General features: G+C 44.4%; 2 protein-coding genes and 1 pseudogene across 6 annotated transcripts; 1 reads left to right on the forward strand and 2 right to left on the reverse strand.

Annotated features, from left to right (window-relative positions):
• The first annotated feature begins 2,426 nt into the window (after window positions 1-2,426).
• Window positions 2,427-4,166, forward strand: LOC125507680 (protein NRT1/ PTR FAMILY 8.2-like). Its single transcript, XM_048672175.1, has one exon. It carries the CDS (start codon window positions 2,427-2,429, stop codon window positions 4,164-4,166), a length of 1,740 nt encoding a protein of 579 aa, XP_048528132.1.
• A 3,409-nt stretch (window positions 4,167-7,575) lies between these two features.
• Window positions 7,576-10,565, reverse strand: LOC125511689 (annotated as a pseudogene).
• A 154-nt stretch (window positions 10,566-10,719) lies between these two features.
• On the reverse strand, window positions 10,720-16,690 carry LOC125511688 (kinesin-like protein KIN-14E). Of its 5 annotated transcripts, none has more exons than XM_048677129.1 (20): window positions 16,426-16,690; window positions 15,740-16,041; window positions 15,475-15,646; window positions 15,298-15,374; window positions 15,039-15,216; window positions 14,835-14,944; window positions 14,638-14,737; window positions 14,471-14,557; window positions 14,205-14,381; window positions 13,765-14,038; window positions 13,458-13,619; window positions 13,152-13,367; window positions 13,034-13,071; window positions 12,728-12,891; window positions 12,507-12,632; window positions 12,248-12,373; window positions 12,085-12,156; window positions 11,912-11,974; window positions 11,710-11,772; window positions 10,720-11,597 (listed from the first exon to the last, which is right to left on the reverse strand). In XM_048677129.1, the coding sequence occupies exons 1-20, from the start codon at window positions 16,604-16,606 to the stop codon at window positions 10,944-10,946; spliced, it is 3,342 nt and encodes a 1,113-aa protein (XP_048533086.1). In that variant the 5' UTR covers window positions 16,607-16,690; the 3' UTR covers window positions 10,720-10,943. The 5 variants fall into 5 exon arrangements, with proteins under 5 accessions (XP_048533086.1, XP_048533085.1, XP_048533083.1 ...); XM_048677128.1 differs by having other exon boundaries at window positions 15,740-16,077; XM_048677126.1 differs by having other exon boundaries at window positions 13,152-13,619.
• Window positions 16,691-23,714: the final 7,024 nt, after the last annotated feature.

Consider the following 23,714-nt stretch of genomic DNA (forward strand, 5'->3'; position numbering starts at 1 on the left):
CGTCTTTCTTTGGAGGAGAGACACAGGGACGAGAGACAACATATTCGTTTGTGGCTTTCTAAAAGTTATGATATAATTGCTTTTTGTGTAGAAAAAAAACCTATTTTATCACATGAATTATCCAGCGTCTCTGTATATACGAACTAAAATACAGATTCAAACCATCTTAAGTACTCCCATTCCTTGACAAAAAAGTACTCCCGTTTTAAAAGATTGTCTTAGATTTGTCTAAAAAAATGTGTCTAAATACGGATACAAACATGTGTAGATACATCTGTATATAGATAAATCTAAAACAACTTTTTCCCGGTAATAAATGTTTTTTTTCATGGGCTGGGGGAGTATTGATCTGAGGCTCGATCGATCGTCCCAACATAGCTAAGTACGCCCTCAACAACTGGAAAAACTTTCATCATTGGATTGGATCTCGCGATGGCGGCGGGCGCGGCGACGACTCTTGACGGCACGACCGACCTATCCGGCAAGCCGGCGGTGAGGGGCAAGACGGGGGGGCTGGAGGGCGTGCCCCTTCATCCTGGCCAACGAGTGCTGCGAGCGGCTCGCCTACTACGGCATGAGCTCCAATATGGTCAACTACATGATCGACCGCCTCCACCAGGGCCAGTGGTAGAAGATGTTCTCGTCGACGACGAGACGTCTACGGTGACTTCGTAAATCTCAAGATAACATGCCGGCCCAGTCTTTCGGAGGTGCTCATAGGGGTAAGGTGTGCGTGTGTGCGTAGGAGTGAGTGTATACGCGTATATATGAGCACTTGCATCTATACTGTATTAAAAAAATGTTAGTGCATTCTGCTTCAACCATTCAAATTTAATTTCATGCTGCCAATATCCCAATGTTTTACGGATGTATATCCATACATAAATTTATGTGTATACATTCAAGCAAATTCCATAAACCATGGAATCAAAATCTACACTCGATATGGAAGCGTGGTTTGACACGTTGAAAAGAAACTATTTGGAAATAATTTCCTTATGAATTGAAGCAAAACTGCACGCACGAAATTTTGCTACAGTTATTACTAGTGACCTTGGTGAATGTTTAGGGGCAAAACGTGTTTAGCACCCACAATACTATATATAATTATTGTGGTAATTATTACTATCCAATTATAGTTGTCCTGTAATTATTACTATCCAAATAGTATCATTGTTATGTAATTATTACTATCCGTAATTATAATTCGGCAATCAAAACTCACCTAAACAAGCGCCTTCCTCCAGCTAGCACCCCTCCACATACGAATTCGTTGCGTGTCACCAGTCGATCCGCCGCCACCGTCATGCATAAGTTGCCGCCGATGCATGACATTTCTTTTTCCAAAAAACTTTTAATCTATTCATCTCCAATCATGACAGTATAACGAACACCAGAAATAATAAACAATTACATCAATATTCGTAGACCACCTAGGGACGACTACAATCACTGAAGCGAGCCAAAGGTGCGCCACCGTCATCGCCCCTCCCTCAGTAGAGCCGGGCACAACTTGTCGTAGTGGACAGTTGGGAGGTCGTCGTGCTAAGACCACATAGGACCAACACAACAGAAAAGAAACCGCCACCGATGAAGAGAAGTTTATATCAGAAGGATCCAACCGAAGACACAAGAACAAAGATGAACAAATACCGGATCCGAGTAGATCCATCAAAGACAACCACCGACCGAATCTCGCGAGATCAGTCGGAGACACACCTTCACACGCCCTCCAACAATGCTATACGGACCATCGAAACGGGGCTAGGCGGGGAGAACCTTATTCCATCTTCAAAAAGCTATCGTCGTCTCGACTTTCTGAGCAGGACAGAAGCCCAAACAAAACTTGAAGAAGAATCTAAAAATGAAGCCCTCCCACTGGCAAAGACCGGGATCCACGGCTCACCCATGGCTCTACGGACACAGGAGACGTGGCAGATTGGCAAAGTTGCCGACCGGAGACAGAAACCCTAGCCATTTTTTACTTTTTCTTGGAGAAGAGACGCAGGGATGAGAGACAGATTCGTTTATTTATCACGTGAATTACCAAGCGCCTCCATATATACGAACTAAAATACAGATTCAAAACCATGTTAAATACTTCTCCCGTTTTAAAAAGATTTTGTCTACTTACAACGTGTTCGTGTTCAAATACATCGTTATCTAGACAAAGATAAAACAACCGTTTTTCAGGTAATACATGTTTGTTTTTTTTTGCATGGCTTGTCGTGGAGGGAGTATTAATCTGAGGCTCGGGCCCAAGAGGAGTTGACGTTGGATACGTGCAGAATCAAATTCAGACTCCGATACGTATGGATCTTGGAATAACCTGCTGCGACTTACCCTATATCTATCTACCAACTAGCTAGCTACGTACAGTAGTATATCCCTCAACAACAAAACAAAACAAAAGATCCCCCGGCGAGATGGCGGGCGCGACGACGATGGATGGCACCACCGACCTCTCCGGCGAGCCGGCGGTGAGGGGCAAGACGGGGGGCTGGAGGGCGTGCCCCTTCATCCTGGCCAACGAGTGCTGCGAGCGCCTCGCCTACTACGGCATGAGCTCCAATCTGGTCAACTACATGATCGACCGCCTCCACCAGGGCAACGCCGCCGCCGCCACCAACGTCAACAACTGGTCCGGCACCTGCTACGTCATGCCCCTCCTCGGCGCCTTCATCGCCGACGCCTACCTCGGCCGCTTCCGCACCATCGCCGCCTTCATGTCCCTCTACATCGCCGGCCTCGCCCTCCTCACCCTCACCGCCACCGTGCCCGGCCTCAGGCCGCCCGACTGCGCCGGCTGCAAGCCCGCCGCCGCCCAGACCGCCGCCTTCTTCACCGCGCTCTACCTCATCGCCGTCGGCACCGGCGGCATCAAGCCCTGCGTCTCCTCCTTCGGCGCCGACCAGTTCGACGACGCCGACCCGCGCGAGATGCGCAGCAAGAGCTCCTTCTTCAACTGGTTCTACATGTCCATCAACGTCGGCGCCCTCGTCGCCTCCTCGGTGCTCGTCTGGGTCCAGATGAACGTCGGATGGGGCTGGGGATTCGGCATCCCCGCCGCCGCCATGGCCGTCGCCGTCGTCAGCTTCCTCATGGGCAGCAGGCTCTACAGGTACCAGAAGCCCGGGGGCAGCCCGCTCACCAGGATGCTGCAGGTCGTGGTCGCCGCCTGCAGGAAGTCGCATGTCCCCCTCCCCGCCGACGCCTCCCTGCTGCACGAAGTCGCCTCGCCCGACGGCAAGGCCGCCATCGAGGGCAGCAGGAGGCTGGAGCACACGGATCAGCTGAGGTGCCTGGACAAAGCCGCCGTGGTGACGACGCCCGGCGGCGCTGAAGAAGAAAACCCGTGGAGGCTGTGCACGGTGACGCAGGTGGAGGAGCTCAAGAGCATGGTGCGGCTGCTGCCGGTGTGGGCGAGCGGCATCGTCATGTCGGCGGTGTACAGCCAGATGAGCACCATGTTCGTGCTCCAGGGCAACACCCTGGACCCGCGCATGGGCGCCTCCTTCAAGATCCCCGCCGCGTCGCTCTCCATCTTCGACACCATCGCCGTGATCGTGTGGGCGCTCGCCTACGACCGGCTCATCGTCCCCGCCGCACGCCGGATCACGGGCCACCCGCGCGGCTTCACGCAGCTGCAGCGCATGGGCATCGGCCTGGTGATATCCATCTTCTCCATGGTGGCCGCCGGGGTGCTGGAGGTTGTCAGGCTCCACGTCGCCGCCACACACGGCATGCTGGACTCCAAGGAGTACCTGCCCATGTCCATCTTCTGGCAGGTGCCGCAGTACTTCATCGTGGGCGCGGCGGAGGTGTTCACGTTCGTGGGGCAGATCGAGTTCTTCTACGACCAGTCGCCGGACGCCATGAGGAGCATGGGGTCGGCGCTGTCGCTCACGTCCAACGCGCTGGGCAACTACCTGAGCACGCTGCTGGTGGTGATCGTGACGGCCATCTCCACCAGGAACGGCGGCCTCGGGTGGATCCCGGATGACAACCTCAACCGGGGGCACCTCGACTACTTCTACTGGGTGCTGGCCGTGCTCAGCGCCCTCAACTTCCTCGTCTACCTCTGGATTGCAAAGTGGTACAAGTACAAGGCCACAGCACCTCCTGCAGCAGCTTCAGTCGTTGCCATCGGCGACGACACCAATTAGAATTAATTTGTACTCCTACTAGTGTTAATTCCTTCCCTCTAAATTAGGGGTGAACACAAGTTAAGTTTGAGATGATTTTATCTTGAAATTGTAGCTTTTGCTTTTGAGTGCAAAATTCTAGCTAGTACCAGCAGTTAATTAGTGGGGAATCTGATCTCATCTTCTTGATATATCAACTAGTGTTATCTAGGAGGTATCACACCTGGTGTTTTGTTTTTTCAGACTGTTTCTAATTGGAAGGGGTGCGTGCATTACTTTACTATAATTAGATTCATCACTAAACCATTGTAAACAGCTAAACGTCCTGACATATATAGGATGCATGCATATCTTGCTTAATTATACTAGTCGTGATCAGCATGTTTTCTGAATCTGGGGCATTATATATTAACAGTAGCTTCTCTGTTCAGGTAAAATTAACAGCTAGCAGCAATCATTTTCAAACATATATACAAGACAGTAGGTAAAAAAGCATTTATATGTGCCCACTGGACATTTTGTTAACCTAAAAATTAAGTAACAAACACATTAGCAATGCACCAAGGATGAACTCTAAAAAAGTTGACTGTTAAATTTGTCACGAACAAGCTAGATTACATGAGATTTATTTGTTTTTCTCTTCTCTCATATATGGCGTTGGATTGTTAGATACAGGTTACATGAGATTGCCACGAACAAGCTAGAGCCACGTTTTTTAAGTTTAAATTTAAATGGCTAGCTGTTCAAATGGCAGATACTCTATGTGATGGGCAGAGGTGGGTTATAATGCTGAATGATTAGATTTGATATTTCAACAAACAAATTAACATATACACTATGATCTAGTCAAGCATATCTATTCCAAGCCAATCAAATTTTACTGAATCTCCTGCATACCATACCACCACATGGAATGGAATACAACAGACCACACCACACCAAGATTCCACTACATCGACGAACGACTTGTACCTCAACTGCAATTAAACTAGGGCAAAGCAAATCTGGCTTGATGGGTTCTTTTGGATCCACAAGGTGAAAAGCAACTAGACAGGAAACAACACTTGCACAAAGCAACAACTAGTAGCACCAGCTGAATTGTTGGAAAACTCTTGCAGCTGCACCATCAGTTGCCATCGATGACACCAATTAGCTAGAATTTACAACTGCTTTTGATTCATATATTGTACTAGTGGGTGAAATTAAGTTTGAGATGATTTTATTTTGACAGACATTGTCGCTGTTATCAGCTTTTGCTTTTGAGCGCAAATTTGTACCAGGTAACCTATGTGCCATAATTCGTGGTTTTTTGAATCTACCTTTTGCATGTCTCCGGTTAGTGTCATGCATGATTCTGGTTTGTTGCTTATGGAATTGATTTCTCCCAAGGGAATGTTCTTCTCATTGGTGCTTCTTGAACATTCTACTCTTGTCATCTCTTTGATTAGTGTCATCTTCAATAAATATGATTCTAGTTTGTTGCTTATGGAATTGATTTTTCAGTCTCTTATTCAGTGGAATCTATATCATGGAATCTTGAGTTGCATCTGCTCGGGTTGATGGGGAACTTGCTAGTTTTGTTTTGATTGATAGCCAGCAAGGCTAATTTGAATGACTCCTGCTGATTCTACACTTACAAGTTATGTTTCTACTTAGGTCATCCTGGATGCTACTTTGATCACTATATATCAATGCTTTGTACATATGCCAGTTTATTTTGTACTGTACTTACAAAGCATCTTTCAATACATCTTGCGGTCTTCTGACTAATTTGATCACGATTACGGAATCTTGAGTTAATATTCTTTGTTTGCTGGGGAACTTGTAATTTAATTGACAGCTCGCTAGTTAAACACCTGCCGATTGCATTTTTCTTACATGCATCCTGGATTTTTAGGACACAAGGTATCCGTTCATGTCGTTATGTTCCATATTTCACATATATTTATTAATGGCTAAAACAGCAGAATCTTTTTCTGTACCGAGTGATGAAGATAGCTCTAGAGTATTTTCGAGACCTTGAGGGTCTAGATTTTGTTTACTTAGGTCCTGCTAACAATTTATTGTTTGTTGTTTTGTGCCATTGTGTGTGTGTGTGAATATTATTGTTGTATGCCACTGTGTGTGTGTGTGTGTGTGTGTGTGTGTGTGTGTGTGTGTGAATATTGCCTTGGTGTTTACTGCCACTTTTGAAATATATTCAGGTGAGCATTTCAAAAAAAAAAAACAATGCCTTGGTGAGTGTGGCTGTGCGTTTGTAATTTGTGTTTTGTACTGTTGCAGTTTAACACTGTGCCGGTCCCAAGCCGGCCCGGATGAGAAAATGTGGAGGGAACTCAAGTACAAGTTATTATTTTATAGTATTGAGTAGCAGAGAATGAAGTGAATAGAAATTAAACAGTATTCTAAACACATGCAGATTAATAGCCAAAAATACAAAATCATCTTGAACAATTCAGAAATTTAAATCCATGAAATGAGCCTTGAAACCTCTTGTCAACTTCTTTGTTGTGCACTTGTGAGGCATCGATCTTCCTAATTAATTAATTAAGTCATCAAAAAAAGTATCAGAAGAAATCATCCTAGGAGAAGGAGAAGAGGGAGAAAAGTTAAGTTAGCAGAGGGAGGCGTCCACCAACACCAAGGAAGCATCAAGCATCAGGAACTTGGTTTGGCTTGAGCACATCAAGCATACCCGGTTTTGGCTTGAGCACATCAAAGCATATATGTCACCAACAACTTACTGTATTTCTCAACCAGAATGGTAGGCAGAGCAAACAAATCCTTGGTATCTATTTATTTTCTAGTATGTAGTTTTTCATGTGCCCACAAATCTTGATCAAGCCATGCCAGAGGAGGAATTTTAATTTGATTGATTCCAGCTACCATGCATGCATCCTCAGGATACTAAATCAGAAACAAAGCTAGATTTTATGATAAACACATTCAGGATGCCACACAAGTTGGAATGATATGATGATACCCAGGTCTGGTACCGTATATAAAAGCAAATGCAAGAATTAACCTAGCTACAAAATCTACTCTTGAGGAGGAGGCCCACGGCCCCTTCCTCCATCACCTTCTGCACAGGATATTATTAATGGTGATTAAAACCATATTCAGAGAGGAGTTGGGCAACTGGAAAACAAGTATTCAAAGGAATGCCTGCCAATTTATAATATCATCACTACTACTTTCTACCCAAGTCAAAGCACAATATTAAAGATTTAATAAGTAACAAACACATTAACAATGCACCGACAAGAGAATGAACCCATACTTAAGCTATTAGCAACCTATAATATAAGTATATATATTATGCTGCTCTCCTCTAAATCTAAAGGTAGGTAGCTTAATTTGTTGAGGCTCTCATATGGCAAGAGTTGTTCATCAGTAGGAGTAAATCATATCAATTTGTGTGACTTGAATTGTCAAAATCGGTGAATTTGTTTCTTGTGCAGCTGTGGCACCATCTTGAGACCTAGTACAACTGGAATTAACTAGGCAGGGCAAAGCAAAGCAAAGCTAGCTTGCTGGGTCCTTTTCAATCCACTTTCAAGGTGGAAAGCAAGCAGACTTGCACAATAACATCCACAACCACAATAAGCTGGGTGCAACATTCTTGTTTTCTTCATATATTACACTACAGGTGACAGGCCTCCACATGCCCTGCCACTTAATGTCGACAAAACGCACGCACTGACTACTATATCTTTGACAGATTGGGCCGTAAGTTTATGATGTCATGCCCAAATTCGACAAGCATAAATACATTAGGTGGACGGTAACCATAGGATGATGACTATTCCCAAGTCGTCTACCAGTTCAAGAATCAGAGTCACTTGCTGTATCGGAATGCACGTCAAACGGTCTATTTCTGTTCGTGTTTGCCTCAAGTGGCGGCATATCATCATCGTCGTCTTCATCAGAGTTGTGCTCTTCCTCAGCCTGTGATGTCGTTCCTTGTGGCCCTGTCGCCCACCCATTGGGAGTTAACTTGAAGATAGCCGGCCTGGCATAAGAAAGATGAGTGAATCAGTAACAAGCTAACAATCCTGATTTTATCAAGTAGATAGACTACTGATGCAGAGCTCGTACGAAAACCAACAAACTGGCACATTATTATTAATTACAAGACCTTCTGGAAATATTTTAGGATCTTCATTACTCCCTCCGATCCACATTAATTGTCGCTTATTTAGTACAATGGAGTATTAGAATTTTGCCATCAACTTATATCACATCAACATTTTCATATAGTATCAGTGCTCGGTATCATTTCCATGTTCCATCAGAGCAGGCAAAACCAGAATCAAACCATTTAGGCTGTTTGCCCTAATATTTTGTTTTTACCACACCATTTAGGCTGTTGAAATGCAGCACTGGCTACCACCTACCAGCATATCCATGGAAAGTGAATTTGATCCAATTTTTTAGAAAATTGGAAGGTTAAACAACTATAGTGTTTCCAAGCCATCGTATGCATACATTATACTCCCTCCGTCGCATATTAATTGACGCTCAAACAGATGTATCTAGCACTGAAATACGTCTAGATACATTCATTTGAGCGTCAGTTAATATGGGACAGAGGTAGTATTACTAAAACAGCCAGACAAACTAGCACAAACTGGGAAGTAGGTCATATATCAGATTACAAGCAACCGCAGCAGACATGTGGTTAAATATAACATAAGACCATTTTGCAACCTAACATAGCTTGCAAAATGATGTTATATTATGGGACGGAGGGAGTAACAGACAGCTATCATAAACACAAGAAATTTAGACATATTGCCAGGACTAGGCTAGGAGGGTGTATTCTTACAAATTCTATCGCGACAAAAGGAAGTCTTGAGTTGTGCCTAGAATTGGAAAATTATTATTGTACATCTTGGCCTGGGTGATAGAAGTAGAACACACTACATACAAGCCTATACTGCAGCTTGGTGGATAACAGGTATCATAAAACACAAGAAATTTAGATATATTGCTAGGACTAGGAGGGTGTATTGTTACACCTTGTGTTGCAATGCAACAAAAGGAAGTCTTCTTCAGTTGGTTAGAAGAGCATTGCACATATCAGGACACTCGTCAGAACCAGTGCTAATTAGAGTATAAGTTTTAGGGAGAAACCAGTACCAATTATTTAAGGTAGTACAGTATTTGTATGAAGTATTCCTGCTAAATTTTACTTGATCAAGCAAGCAAATCATTCGGTCTGTTTCACATCACACAAACAAGTGCAGTGGTGGCTGATGTCATGACCCAGGGCAGGACTAACCCAAAGTTGCAGAGCAATTATGTCAAACACACATCACAGATGACTTGTGCCTAGTGGTGAATTGGGCATTGGTCTCCAGTACAGTACAAACTTATCCTAGAATTTGCATACTTGCATTTAGGGGACATAAATCCACTCCAAGTAAGTAGTAACTAGGTGATGTTTACTTTGTCAAGTAAAGTAGTGCAGTAAATATTCATTCAGGGAGAGGGAGCAGCAGAGCAGAGGGGAATTGAGCAACAAACTCACCATTTGCCGGATTTCTCGAGCGCACGAACTTGATCATGAAAGAGGACCCGTGACACGACACAGGCTATCTTGCTTCCGGATTCGAGAGCCTCGTCCCTGCCACTAGCATCAACAACCACGAAATTCCCTGCACATTCATTCATTCACCATTCTTGATCAGAGCTAGCGTGGTGAAGTATATATAAAAGCCAAGCCATTTTTTGGTACTAAATAAATGACTGACCGTTCTTGATCCAGAAGCTCTTCTGGAACTTGGCGGGGAAGAGGGCGAGAGACTTTGACGCCCTCGCCGTCGGTCACCTAAAACCAGCACGGCGGCAGAGTGAGTGAGAAGCAAGAAGCAATTTTTAAGAGAGAGAGAGAGAGAGAGAGAGAGAGAGAGAGAGAGAGAGAGCGAGGGAAAGGAAGGTAAGAAGGTACCTCGATGAGGTTTGAGCCGCGCAGCGTGACGACCTGCATGATGCTCTCGCCCTCCGCCAGCGTCACCGCGGTGCCCTCCTCGCACGCGCGCCGCAGGTTCTTCCTACCGCCCTTCATTCTTGCCCTCCTCAACGGACGGACGGACCACCGACAGAGGGGCTGCCCACAGGGAAGGAGGCGGACGGCGGCGAGCTAGCGTCGGCTCTTGTTGCGGCGGCGGCGGTGGGGAACTAGCTAGGGTAGGAGGACTGCAGGCACAACTTGAGCACATAACACGCCCAGGCCCAGCCCACTATGTGATGTGATAGTGGGCCTTCCAACCTTGGGCCTTTATTTAGCAAATCAATGGCCCCTCTAAACATTATTTATAACACTACTTCAAATGAGCGTTTACAAATTCTATAAAAAAATAATTTTAGTTCTGACAATTTAATATTCTTAAGGTCCTTTTTCAAAATGTTTATGGTGTAACGATATCCAGCTCAAAACAGCGCATGTCCATGGTGTAACCAACAAAATTGGTATAGACAATAGAGTAATTATCATTGAGGCAGAGCTATGTGTTAAGATGAGGGACCCCCACCATTGAACCAACTTATGATTAACTTATGAAAACTAGTATAACAACAACAACAACAACAACACACAAATAATATGCAGTAAGTACCAACTAGTATAAAGTACAAATACTACAAACAAACAAAGTTACAGACAAGTCGGTCATCACTAGAGCAATGCAAATGCAATGGCGTCCCGTCCCGTCTCATCTCATCTCATCTCATCTCATCTCATCTCATCTCATCTCATCTACTACAACACACGCACCTAAACGCTCGCAGCCTACCTCACCTCACCCACCCCTTGGTCTTGTTGCTGCTCGCCACCGCCGCCTGCTGCTGCTGCTGCCTGGTCATCCTGGAACCAGGAGCCACCACCACCTTCTGCGCAGCAGCAGCCGCCGACGTCCAAGGCCTCGCCGGGATCGACGCCCTCTTCGACCTCACCTCGCCGCCCTGCAGGCTCCTCTTCCTCGCCACGGCGGCGGCGGCAGCAGGGAGCTGGTTCTCGACCTCACCCTGCATGCTGCTCCTCTTCCGCCCGGCGTTCTGCCCGCCACCGCCACCGCCACCCGCACGAGGCTGGCTCTCCTCCCCTTTCCTCTTCCTCTCGTTCACGACGGCCGCCTCCGGGGCAAACAGGGAGCGCTTGTTGGCCGAGTCGGAGCTCCTCAGGATGCGGCGGTGCTGCTGCGCCTTCTCGCTCATCGCCTCCTCCCTCGCACAACAAGCCGGCACCACGTTTGTCTCCACAGGGGTGGCAGGAAGAACCCTTGTGACTAGATTATTGTTTGAGGGTTCAGGCATCGTCGTGCTACTAGTGCCTTGAGGCTTTGGTTCAGGCATCATCGTGCTACTAGCGTCTTGAGGTTTTGGGTCAGGCATTGTGCTTGCGTCTTTGAGTTTTGTCATCTCCTGCAGCTTCTTCTCGAGGTCGAGCAGCTGAAATAACATGGACACAAGCATCAGGCTCTGCATTACTAACTAGTGTAGTGCCCTCCAAATGTAGTAAGGCAAGAAATGAGAGCAGAGCTCTGAGAAAAGGCTAAGCCACCTTGCTCTCAAGCATTGACTCTGTTTTCTGTGCTTCCAAGAGTTCTTGCCCCATTTCCATTGCCTGCACATTTTTTAGTTTTATGAATGATGATGAATAATATACAAGTGTCAGCTACCCGGTGGTTTCAGAATCTACACCAGCATGGATGATCAAAGAAACCAAATACGTGCAGATGCAGCGCAGCTAGGAAACAACCAACCTTTGATTCTGCAGCTGATCTTTGCTCTTCCTGCTCCTTTAGTTTCAGCTCCACCTCCTCAATCTGAAACAAGAAAAAGGCACATAATCAAATCAACCCAAGTCTCTTGTTGTTAATAATGCCCATTGATTGATGATTGTTATCCAGGTAAAAGATTCAATTGAATTCTGTACCGTTTGCTTAAGAGCTGCGACCTCAGAGTCTGACTGCTGCTGCTGTCCAAGCTTACGCTCCAACTCCACTATCTGCAACAGGATAGCATTATTATCTGCCTTACCTTACACAAATTACTAGCTGTTAACGACATTAATTAACCACTTCCAATTCCTACGTTACCTTGTGCTGTAGCGCAGTACATGCTTCTTCCTTCTCCTTAAGTTTTCCAGAAAGCTGACTCTGCTGCTTTTCCGACGTAATTTGAGAATGCATCTTAGAGTCTAGTTGGCTTTCAAGCTCCTTCACCTTCAATCAAGTTATTACAGAAAGTCTGTCAGCCACAATTTACAAGTGAAGAAAAGCAGTCTAGAAGAGTCAACACAAGATTCAGTCAGATATTTGAAACTGAAACAATAGCCTCCTCCTCAACTGCACATACCTTGTCTTGCAAGTTTTTGTAAAGCTGCTCTTTTCCCTTGGCTTTACTCTCTAAATTTTGACAGTTCTCTTCCAGCTTTCTCAAAGATTCCTCCTTAAGCTTGGCTTCCTGCTTAGACCTTTCAAGCTGACACACGTTCACCCAGCAGAAATACCCATCAGTTCAGCTTCAAGCAGGCGCAGAACTAAGAAGCTTCAGCAGAAGGCAATACCGACACTCACCATCTGTTTGACCTTTTGAAGCTCGGCCGTGTCCACCTGCTTCTTTGCTGGGCCCAGTTCTATGCCACGGACACGGCTTGCAAAGTTCAACGAACTCAAGGTTTCTGACACGTCGTTGTCCGATGGGCTAATTTGCACAAACATTAGGGCTTTCGAATCCCCTCCTGTTACCACAATTGTGGAGAACAGAAAAGAGCAAATTAATCACGTAGCCAAGTGAGAGAATGCAAGAGGAACAGAAATGGTTAATATTTGGTATATTGTTGATATGGTATTTGTTCCACAGCAACAAACAGATCCAGTTACCTAAAGAGTCTTGGAGCAAGTGCGTCAGCTTGGAATTCCTGGGCAGAAGAAAAGCATCAAGACAGTGAGAAAACAGGAGCTGATAGGTGCAAACCCGTTACTGACTCAGAGTGCAAACCTGTAAGGGATGTGGCTGCTTCTGGAAGCAAGAGCAGAAATGACATCCCCTAAAGCAGAAAGCGACCTGTTGATATTTTGTGCTTCCTTGAGCCGATCACCTTGCGCGTCTGTCTTGGCTAACCGCTCGCTTCCAGCAAGATCAACTAACCAAAGCTTACTTCTTGTACAGTCCCCATTTATCAGGTTCTTTGCTCTAACCATGATACAAAGCATGCTGAAAAAAATGATAAAGGTCAAACCATTTTTACCACAAGCAGGAAGGTACTCCATGGAGAAATGAAAAATAATGTTAGTTATGACCAACCAGTGTGAGCGACTGCTGTGTTCATTCACATTGTTTGACCCTACAGCCCTCGAATTGCTTCCAGTTTGTAAGACATCCCAAACTTCATTTATGTCCTCAACTTTGGCCTCAACTATGCCGGGCACATGATGGGATCCTTCACCTGCTTGTTTGATCTCCAACCTACATATGCAAAGATACACAGGTTACCACAACATGGTACTATTGTGAACAAAAAAATAAGGAAGGGTGCCAAAGGGAAGTGGCTGTACTTCTTAGATGAACTATTGTGAAACAAAATGAAGGGTACTAAAGGAAAGTGATTTACTTCTTAGATGAAGGGGATGTTGCAAGGAGGTCTCTGATTTGTTCATTGTACACCTCAAGCACACTAACAGATATGTTGTACGTGACAGTGTCTTTTCTCTCCTCAGCAATCTTGAACAACTCCTCCAGAGTTCTATAGTTTACCCCTCTGTTCCTTTCAGTCCCTTCCATGGTGAAGGTCTTCCCGGTTCCTGTTTGTCCGTATGCAAATATGCATACATTGTATCCATCTAGCACTGACGTGACTAGTGGAGATGCATCGGCGTAAACCTCAGCTGTTCATGGATACAACTTGTATATTAGACAAACAAAGAAAATTTTATGATTGGAAACTCCAACATTACTTGGAAGTATAAACTAGAATTAGCAACATTCGCATTGTAAGAACAGTTGTGAAAGACAACAAAAAGCAAATACAAGCTCCATAGTACCAAGAGATACCTTGGTCATCCTTTGGGGTGTAGACTCTGTCAAACTTGAATGTCTTTTTTGCTGTTCCACCATTTATAATCCCAATGTCGCCATCATTTGCTCCATCAAAATCTACAACACATTTGTACCCTGACGATGTCTCAACTTTGCTCAAGGGGCGGCATCTGCAGAAAACTCTAATATTTCCTGAAATAAAAGAGATAGCCAGAGTCATTGTCCCGACCAAATTCTGGAAATGAGTGTAAGCATCTGAATACAGAGGGGGCAATAGGCACCTTTTGTCTCCTGGACAATATTATGAAGTTTCTTTCTCTTGGCCATCTCCTCGTGGTACTTCATTTTCAGATCGTCACACTGTGCAACTGCAATACCAAAAACATGCAATGCTTTGTTAAATACTTGAAAAGCTGTGTAACAATCCCACTTCAGAGTCAGGTATTACCTAAGGCTCGAACAGCTTCAATCATCTTACTCAAATCAGGAATCGCGTGCGCACAGTCGTGTGCTTCAAGAGATAACAGTGCTTGCTCTTGTTTCATGGCCTGAGTATTACGAAGATACAATTAGCAGCAGCTACAGCAACCATTTACCATTTCTTGTGGTTGTTGTGATCTTGCAGACAGTAAATCAGAGCATTACCTTGATTTTGCTCTCCAAGTTAGATATGGCAGCAGCCCATAGTTTCTTGTCATTTTCGTAGTTCTGAGAAACTTTTCTTAGTTGGTCCGTTTGTGTGTCAAGGACTTGTTCTGCAAGTTATTATATTATATATTAGAACAATCATATACCTATATAAGCAAAACAAGGATAGGACGATGCTTAATGCAATAGTCTGGTACTTACCAAAATTATCAGTTTGCACAAGCTTTTGGTGAAGCTCCATCTTAAGCCTGTCAAGTTCTTGATTGGTAGTTTCTACTAAAGACCACGCCATGGAGCACTCGTCGGACTTGATGGAGCACTGGCTGGTTAGCTCCTCGATCTGTTTTTCGTACTTTGAGATGAGTTTAGCTGTCCTTTTCTGCAATTTGGGTACATTGATCATGTATCAGGATTACATACATGAGATAGGATGGTAAAACAGTTTGTGAGAAAAACTGACCTGAATAGGTGAAGAAATCTCAACATCAGTTAAGCATTTTTTGCATAAGCCACTCCCGCGTGCACCTAACTTTGCCGCTGCATGTTCAACGCAAAGATTATTTATCGACAGGAAAGGAATGCAAGCTTGTGAATGAGCACATACATTGTTTGCATCTAAAATAAATAAACCAGCTACCTGGTGTTGCTGGGGATTTGCGAATGCAGATGCCACAAACCATGGGGTTTCCTCTTACTCCCTTGAAATCGATGATGATAGCACCATTGCTCCCGACAAAAGCCCTGATGTCAAGAACCTGAAGGGGCCTGTTACCTCCGACCACCTTGAACACATCAAGTTGAGACAAAATCTGTGAAGAAAAAGGCAGACTGTTTGAGCCAGCAGATGTGGATAAGGAAAGCATGCAACGAAATTTATGAGAGAAACAAGTGAGTGAGCTTGCCTTGTCTTGTTGCACGAGGACATCAAAAGATCTGATTCCTGTTGGCCCGGCAGTGTGCACTATCTCCGCGAAATGCAGATCCAGGTAATAGTCTCCAGGGGCAAGGCCGTCGAATGTGTAGGTGAAATCGCCGTAGCGTGCCGAGCTGTAGAGCGAGGGATAGTCGCCGCCTTCAACTATGGTCTCGGATGTCTCTATCGACTCCCCTCCTTGAAAGAAAGAGTCGCTGGAAAACAAGTTTGCAGAGGGATGGTCGGCTTGGATGGCGCACCCGCCGGCGTTGACGAACAGGACGCATTCACCTGGTTGACGAACAGGACCTGAAGGTTTACAATTATCTGGGAACACTAGACTAGTCATAGCATGTGAAATAGCCTCAGAAAGGCGAGCGTGGAAGAAGTCTTGTACAAACCTGAATCTATCTAGCAGGGAACAAAATCTTACTACTAGTCCTTGCGTGTGAAATGAGGACAAAAATGAGATTTGGGGGCAGTACAGTAGGATTCCTCTAGGGTTTATAAATAAATTGGCGATTGATTCACGGACGGAGCGCGAGAGCCAAATCGGCGGCCTATTCCTAGGAAGCAAGCAGGCACGAAATGGGGAAGGGAGGGGAAGGGAGGGGAAGCAAGCAGGCACGAAATGGGGAAGGGAGGGAAGGGAGGGGAAGGGGAGGAGAGCAGCACCTGCGCGGCAGTCGGCCCGCCTGAGCCCGGAGACGGCGACGCGCGGGCCGGAGACGAGGATCATGGACTCCGCCTCCGCCTCCTGCGGCGCCGGCGCCGGGTCGGGGTCGGGGCTGGCGTCGACGCAGGCCGCCTCCCAGCCGGCGGTCCAGGTGAAGTCCATGGGGTCGTCGCCTTCCATGCCTGCGAGAGGAGGATTTGGATTTGGATTTGGGTTTGGGTTTGGGTTGTTTGGATTGGAGCCGCCGTCCCATTTCGAAACTGCTCTGCTCTCCTCATAACATATATGGGTGGGTGACGACCGTTGTTGTGTGCTCGGGTTCGGGCCAGGCCGGGCCGGGCCCGGTTCTTGCCCATGCGCCTCCTGCCTGATTCTCCCGCCCTAGAAAAATTCCGTTTACCCCTAAAAAAAATAGAAAAATTCCGTTTAGTTTTTATTTATTTTAGAATTAGAAAAAAGAATTGGGTCCATGTCTATATCTGTGTTAGCATTTCTCAATGACTCTCTTGGTTCGGCCCTCGGAGATTTCCGACTCCTTCTTTCACCGTTTGTTTCGTCTTGTGGTCCGACGAGCTATGATATAAAGAAATAAATAATAACTTTATTATTGCCTCTAGGGCATATTTCCTTCAAAGACGTAGTCGGTGTGAAGGCCACACATTGTACCCATAAAAGATGTCTGGATTGCCACAAATTACAGGCAAAGCAACCCAAGATCAGCTGTTTTTCTCATCCTTCAAGGTATCGGACGTTGCTTGCCACCGCCGCAGTGCGGCAGATGCCTTTCCATTCCCTTGCTTGCCACCGCCATCGTCGGACTGCCTTGAATCCGAAGCAAGGGAGGGAATGGAAAGATGTCGTCGGACTGCCTTGAATCCGAAGCAAGGGAAGGATGACTCTGTTGGTTCTTGAGGATGAGTGCTTGTCGGTGAGGAAGGAAAGAGAAGGAATCCGCACCAAGAGGAGAGGGAAGGAAGGATTCTATCGGTGATGCATTGCTTGCCACCGCCGCAGGGTTGGACGGGGAATTACCTCCAGGAGCGAACGAACGAGAAGGCTCCAGGAGCAACAGCGTGAACTGTGCAATGAAATTCAGAGGTCCACCGCCTACCGATATTAATGCCATGAACCAATGCATCAATTAATTCAACAAGGGCAAAATACGTTGAGAATTTTCAGGGCAAAATACGTTGATTAATACGTCTATGCTGGTAACTACACAAATGGGTGCAAAAAATGGGTGCATGTCTATGTCTGTGTTAGCATGACGGCCCGCGTCCAGTGCAAGGGCAGGAAGACCAATGTTTTGAGCAACGACTGCTCACGAAGAACATGCCTAGTATAGCCGCACTTACTGAAGATTTTACTAGAAGAAACATGTCCGCCTCTAGGACCTCAACCTGAAGAGTATTGTTGCCGTTTTACTAGAAGCAATTTGCTGCCACTGGACTCAAATGGAAACATGTTCGTCTCAATGGAAACCGACCTGCTCCATGACATCAGGTACCTTCTCATCACCGTCGTGACCCTTGCCCTTGAGCTCCAATCTACATACTACTAGACCATGATGGCGCGCTTTGCCGCGCCCGTGCATGTTTGATGAAATTATCTATTTTTTCTAAACATTTTGGTACAATGAGGACCGAATATAGGATTATATCATTGGATATGGTTAAGTCGGTTGTTGTGTAAAAAATAAGATGTCGTGGAAAAAAATAAGTTATGTTTGCATGTGTATACGTCTTTTATCCGTTTCCTTTGAGATGAACACGTCTAGTTAAATGTGGCACCATTTTTATCCTTTATTGAGGGAAAGTATACGTATTGTTTGTTTTCCAGACAACAACCTGTGTATACATTTCTTTTTACTTATTTTTCTTTTGAGAAGAATACGTCTAGCTAACTGTGGCACAATTTCTGTCAAAGCTGGAAATATGTCAGTTTAACGCACACATCCAGACTTCTCAGGCCGGCATGAAAATCAATCGGGCCAAAACGTGTAGGCCTAATTGACATCTCCTAGGGCCCGATTAACCATCAGCTGCCTAGGTCTATCTCCAGAGCAGCAGCCCAGAAGGATGGGCTAAAAACAAATAGGCACCCTTAACTTTTCGTCCCTCAATTTTTGACGAAATCTAGATTTGGTCCTTTAACTTCAAAACCGGACAACTTGCACCCTTAACTTCCCAAACCGGACAAGATTCATCCCTGGTCACGGTTTTGACCGGTTTTGGTGCTGTCCCATCCCGGTTTTGACCGGTCCGACTCAAATTTGCCTACCTTTTCCAAGTCCATGTACTGTTTTCAAATTCGGTTACTTTTTTAAAATACGTGAACCTTTTTTTAAATCGACGTACTTTTTTCCAAGTTCATGTACTTTTTTCAAATATGCATATTTTTTAAAGTTCATTTAGTTTTTAAAATTGATGCACCTTTCATATTCGAGTACATTTTTTCTGAAAGAGTTCATGAATTTGAAAATTTTATGCGAACTTGAAAAAGTACGCGGATATGGACTTCTTTTGCGCAAAAATATGTGGATTTCAAAATTATTACAACTTGGAACAAGTACGTGAATTTCATACAAAGTTCATGGATTATAAAAGCAACACGGATTTGAAAAAAAATGCAGACTTTGGAAAGCATGTGGATTTGAAATAAGTATGCGAATTTCAGAAACAATTCATGGCTTTGAAAAATACTTGGATTTGATAAAATTACATAAACTTGGGAAAAAAGTACATAAATGTTAAAAAATCATGGATTTGAAAAAAGTACGCGAATTTCAGAATAGTTGGTTGATTTGAAAAAAAGTATGTTTATTTTTTAGAAAAAATACGCGACCTTGAAAAAACTACGCTGAGTTGAAAAGTGTATGAATTTCAAAAAGTTGACGGATATAAAAAAATTACAGGAATATGAATGAGCACCGGTCAAAATCCAGGGACGAACCTTGTCCGGTTTCGGTAGTTGGAGGTGCAAGTTGTCCAGTTTTGAAGTTAAGGGACCAAATCTAGACTTTACCAAGAGTTCTCTTAAATGAACGGGAGGAGGGCGTTCAGTGGTCCCATAGAGACCGTCTTTATGGAACACGATATCAAAAAAAGATGCATATGGCTTCTCCCTCCGTCCAGGCACCCACGCTCCGAGTCTCCCAGGGCAACACAGGATGACTACCTTTCGGATCTCAAAAAAAGAAGGGAGCTAAACGGATTATGCAAGAGGTGTTGGTGCGGTCGAAGGCGAGCCAACTGCTATCACCGCAGTTCAGACTCCATCACCGATGATGAAGTCCAGCCCAGGGCGCTCAGACGAAGGCCGTGTTCCCAGGGAAGGTGATCAGGAAAGGTGACGAAGGTGCCGTCACCTTTCCTGATCAGGGAAGGTGATCAGGAAAGGACGGCAGCCCTGGCTAGCTGATGGTGCTGCCGCACGGCTAGGCGGCACGGTCGTCGGGGCGCGGAAGGCCGACGATGATCCGTCCTAGGAGCCCCGGCAGGAGGTTGGCCCACGATTAAGGACTCGACTCCATGGATGAACCAACTCGTCGTATACTTATCGAGCGTTCCGTAGGAATATTATCATTTTTATATATTTTTCATGGAACTTGAGATGTGCTTCACTCGCATGATGACAAAGATAAATTGGATCGCTGGTGACAAATCAATGTCCTTCTGACTTGCACCAATCAAATTGCTCCTTACAAAAACAAAATCTTCTCTGGCGTCTTTCTGCATAAAGTGCAGAAGATGATGACGTCGATTGGAAAAAACAAGGAAGCACAAAAATTTGCCGGGAATTTAAGGAAATTTTTGCTGTGTCGTAAAAAAGTCCAAGAAACATCTTATAGTGCAAAAAAAACATCTACTATGATTTACAGTTTTACACCTCCATAGTCAACACCGTCATACAACCAGCTCTTGCGGGAAGAACTACGTCGGCTTGCCCACCCATGGAGTAAATAGTTCAGAATTCGAATCACGCCCACGTCGTGCTCATCTTCAAACTGACAGTTCAGTTTCATCCCTGCATCTTCAAACGTTGAGACATGTTTTGAGTAATGCTTGCTCACAAAGAATGTGCCCGACACACCGGCAGTCAACAAAATCCATGCAACAATGAATGCAACGAAGGCGAAGGTGACATGAACTGGTCTGACTATGATAATGCAACAATGAACAAATATGAGAACGAGAAAGATACCTTCGAGGACAATGCCTATCAAGAACTCTTGAGCAACGAAGGCGAAGAAGATACCATGAGTGTTGAGTGTTTTATCGGTGGTGATGAGGTGGGAGACGATGGAGAAGTGTGGAGCAGTGATGAGGAGGAGGACATTGTGGAATACCATGAGATGTCAAGCTACAACGAGGAAGACGGAGACGAAGGTGAAGCGTCGAGCAATGACATCAAAGAAGAGGTGGGTTACAACGAGCTGTCAAGCCTTAATATGGTGGATGAAGAACAATTCACTGTCATAGATGGGTCCGACGATGATAGTGCAACAATGGACAAATATGAGAACGAGAAAGTTACCTTCAAGGACAATGCCCATCAAGAATTCTTGAGCAACGAGGGCGAAGAAGAGTCGGGGAGCGACATGGAGTTAACTTTCCTAAATGGTCTTTATGAGTATGATATCGATGATGAGGCAACGTGGCAACCTGTGGATGACAAGACCAATTATTACAAAGGTGGTTGTTTGATGCCAGAGTGCTGGGAGGATGATGAGGATTACGAGTACGATGGCATGCCCTGCGAACCGAGAGACTACATAGTGACCACTAGACGTCTCATCGAGTCGAATGGCAAGCTGCTCATGCTAAGGCGAAAACAACATATATCACATTTAGTCAATAACTCCTCCACGCTTGAGGTGGAGGTCCTAAAGGCAGACTTGGATGCGGGCAAGTGGGTGCCAACAAACGTGACAGGCACACTCTACGTAAGTAAACGTCACTCGAGATACATTGCCGCAGTTAGCGACGAGGATGAACTGATATGGTACTTCGTGAACGAGCATGATGTGATGGATGCAGAATCTCAGACCTCCGAAGAAAGAATAGGGAGTATGTCGACATGGTTTTTCCCGCAAGAGCTTGTTGTTTAATACACCAATGCCTTTTCACATCGACAATGGAGAGGTCGATTAAGCTCACCACATGTAATTCTTACATTGCTTTGTTTGTTTTATCTGTTTTTATTACTCGTTAGTATCAATGTAGAAAGTATTTAACTTTATGGAGAAAAAATGAACACTACCAAAAATTTGAGGTCAGTTGTAAAACAAAAAAAAAATTTGAGGGAAAGAAGTGAGTATACTACATCGTCAGATTTGCTTGTTGGGCTATCATCCTTCATGGGGCCCTGTGTGAGCAATAGGCCAGCGTTGTCAGAAGTAGCCATACATGGGCGGACACATGGTGCGGCCCATTAACAGGTACAGCTTGTTTTTTTCTTTTATATAAAATCTCTAAAATGTACGTATATTGTTTGTGAGGAGACTTTTAAAATATATGTACCTCACCATTTATATAAGAATCAAAAAGTTCACGTGTACCAAATAAGTGTTGTGTATTTTAGAAAACATGTCCATATTTTTTTTTCAATATTGAGATATATGGAAATAATTATCCTTGTATTATAGAAAAATAAAATGTTCACATATACCACAAGTTTGTGTATTCAAAAAAATGTTGAAAAAAAAGGTCTACTGTATCGAAATATTTTGTGTGTGTATAAAATATGTACGCTAAAAAAATAAAATATTTTGTGGAGTCTTTAAAAAAATAAGCTGGTATGTGACAAGAAATGTTTATATAAAACTAAAAGAGCAGCTCACGTTAAAAATGCCACGTTTTCCAAAAGAAGTGTTATGCATTTGTCAAATACATAGAAGGCTTAAACTAAACTTAATCTTGTCAACTGTATTCACTATATATATTATTGCTTTTTAACATATACATTTGTTATCATATAGAACCAACATTTTTCTATGCACGTGCACCTAATAAGGCTCTGGTTCAAACAGATTTATATGTGCTTTATGTTTGAAGTCATTAAAAATCCCCCCTTTTTTAAGAATACCAGTATAATTTGTTTAACAGTCGTTTGTAGCGCGGAATACAACATTTTTACATGTGGCAATGTAACTTATATAGTATCAAACAATTGGATGGTAAAATTGTCGATTTTCAACAATTGTCCGTGCTTGGGACATTATTACGTTTTGTTGTTGTTACGGGCACTAGCACCTTGTTGCTCTTGGCCTCCGACTCGGAGGAATATAAGGGTGTTGGTGAAAAGCTTGACCAATGAATCTGAAGGCACAAAAATAATACTAGTACAGTAAGTAGGACAGGCTTACACAAGATGGGGATCTGAATCATACTACGTAACATTTTGTGGCAAGAAAGGTAGCCGTGAAGCTGCAACTGGGCGACAAAAACAATTCCTTCCCAAAGTGTAGTGTAGGTGCGCTACCACTGTTGGACACACAGGAGAGGAGAGGAGAGGAGAGGAGAGGAGAGGAGAGCAGCCAAGGTGAGAGTGAGAGGCCAATTGGATTCCATCATCTCTCAATTACGAGTATATAGTTATGGTACTCCACATCCCATGTGAAGATGTGGGATGATATAATTGGTGCCCACTGCCCACTGATTGAATTGAATTGAATAAATACAAGCAAAAAGGTTGCATCATGCTGGATATATAGTATGCTGGTGTCAAATTCACAGCCACCCTCCCCTAGCACTAGCAGCAGATGCCAAGCTAGCTAGCTACTGTAGATGTTTTATATTTGTATGTATTTCTATATCTATCTAGGCTGGTTGGTTGGTTGATTATGGATGATGAATGATGGATGATGATGTGCTGCTCTATTACTAGGGTTTATAGAATGAATGGATGAATGAATGATTCTGCATCGCTCATGTCAAAGTCATGCCTTCTTCTTCTCTAATCAAGTGCCTAGGCTGGTTTTTAGTATATGTGCCGCCATGTTGACATCACACTCTCACAATGGGCTTAGCAGAGATAAGTATTGTTTGGGACTAGCTTGGCCTTGGTTGCCACACTATTAGAGGATAAACTAGTACTACTTACTGTATGTGTGGATTGATTCCAGAATCCAGATGCATGAAACCAATACAAAATTCTTGCAGATCTCGATCCTGTCAGTTTCTTTTTTTTTTTGCAAGTTGTGCTAGTATGTAATTTTGTGAGTTTTGGTGGATAATAGTAGAGTAGGAGTAACTCAAGTCTGTCAACAGCAGCAAACACTCAGACA

The sequence above is a fragment of the Triticum urartu genome, chromosome 5, assembly GCF_003073215.2.
Source record: "Triticum urartu cultivar G1812 chromosome 5, Tu2.1, whole genome shotgun sequence".
NCBI lineage: Eukaryota > Viridiplantae > Streptophyta > Magnoliopsida > Poales > Poaceae > Triticum > Triticum urartu.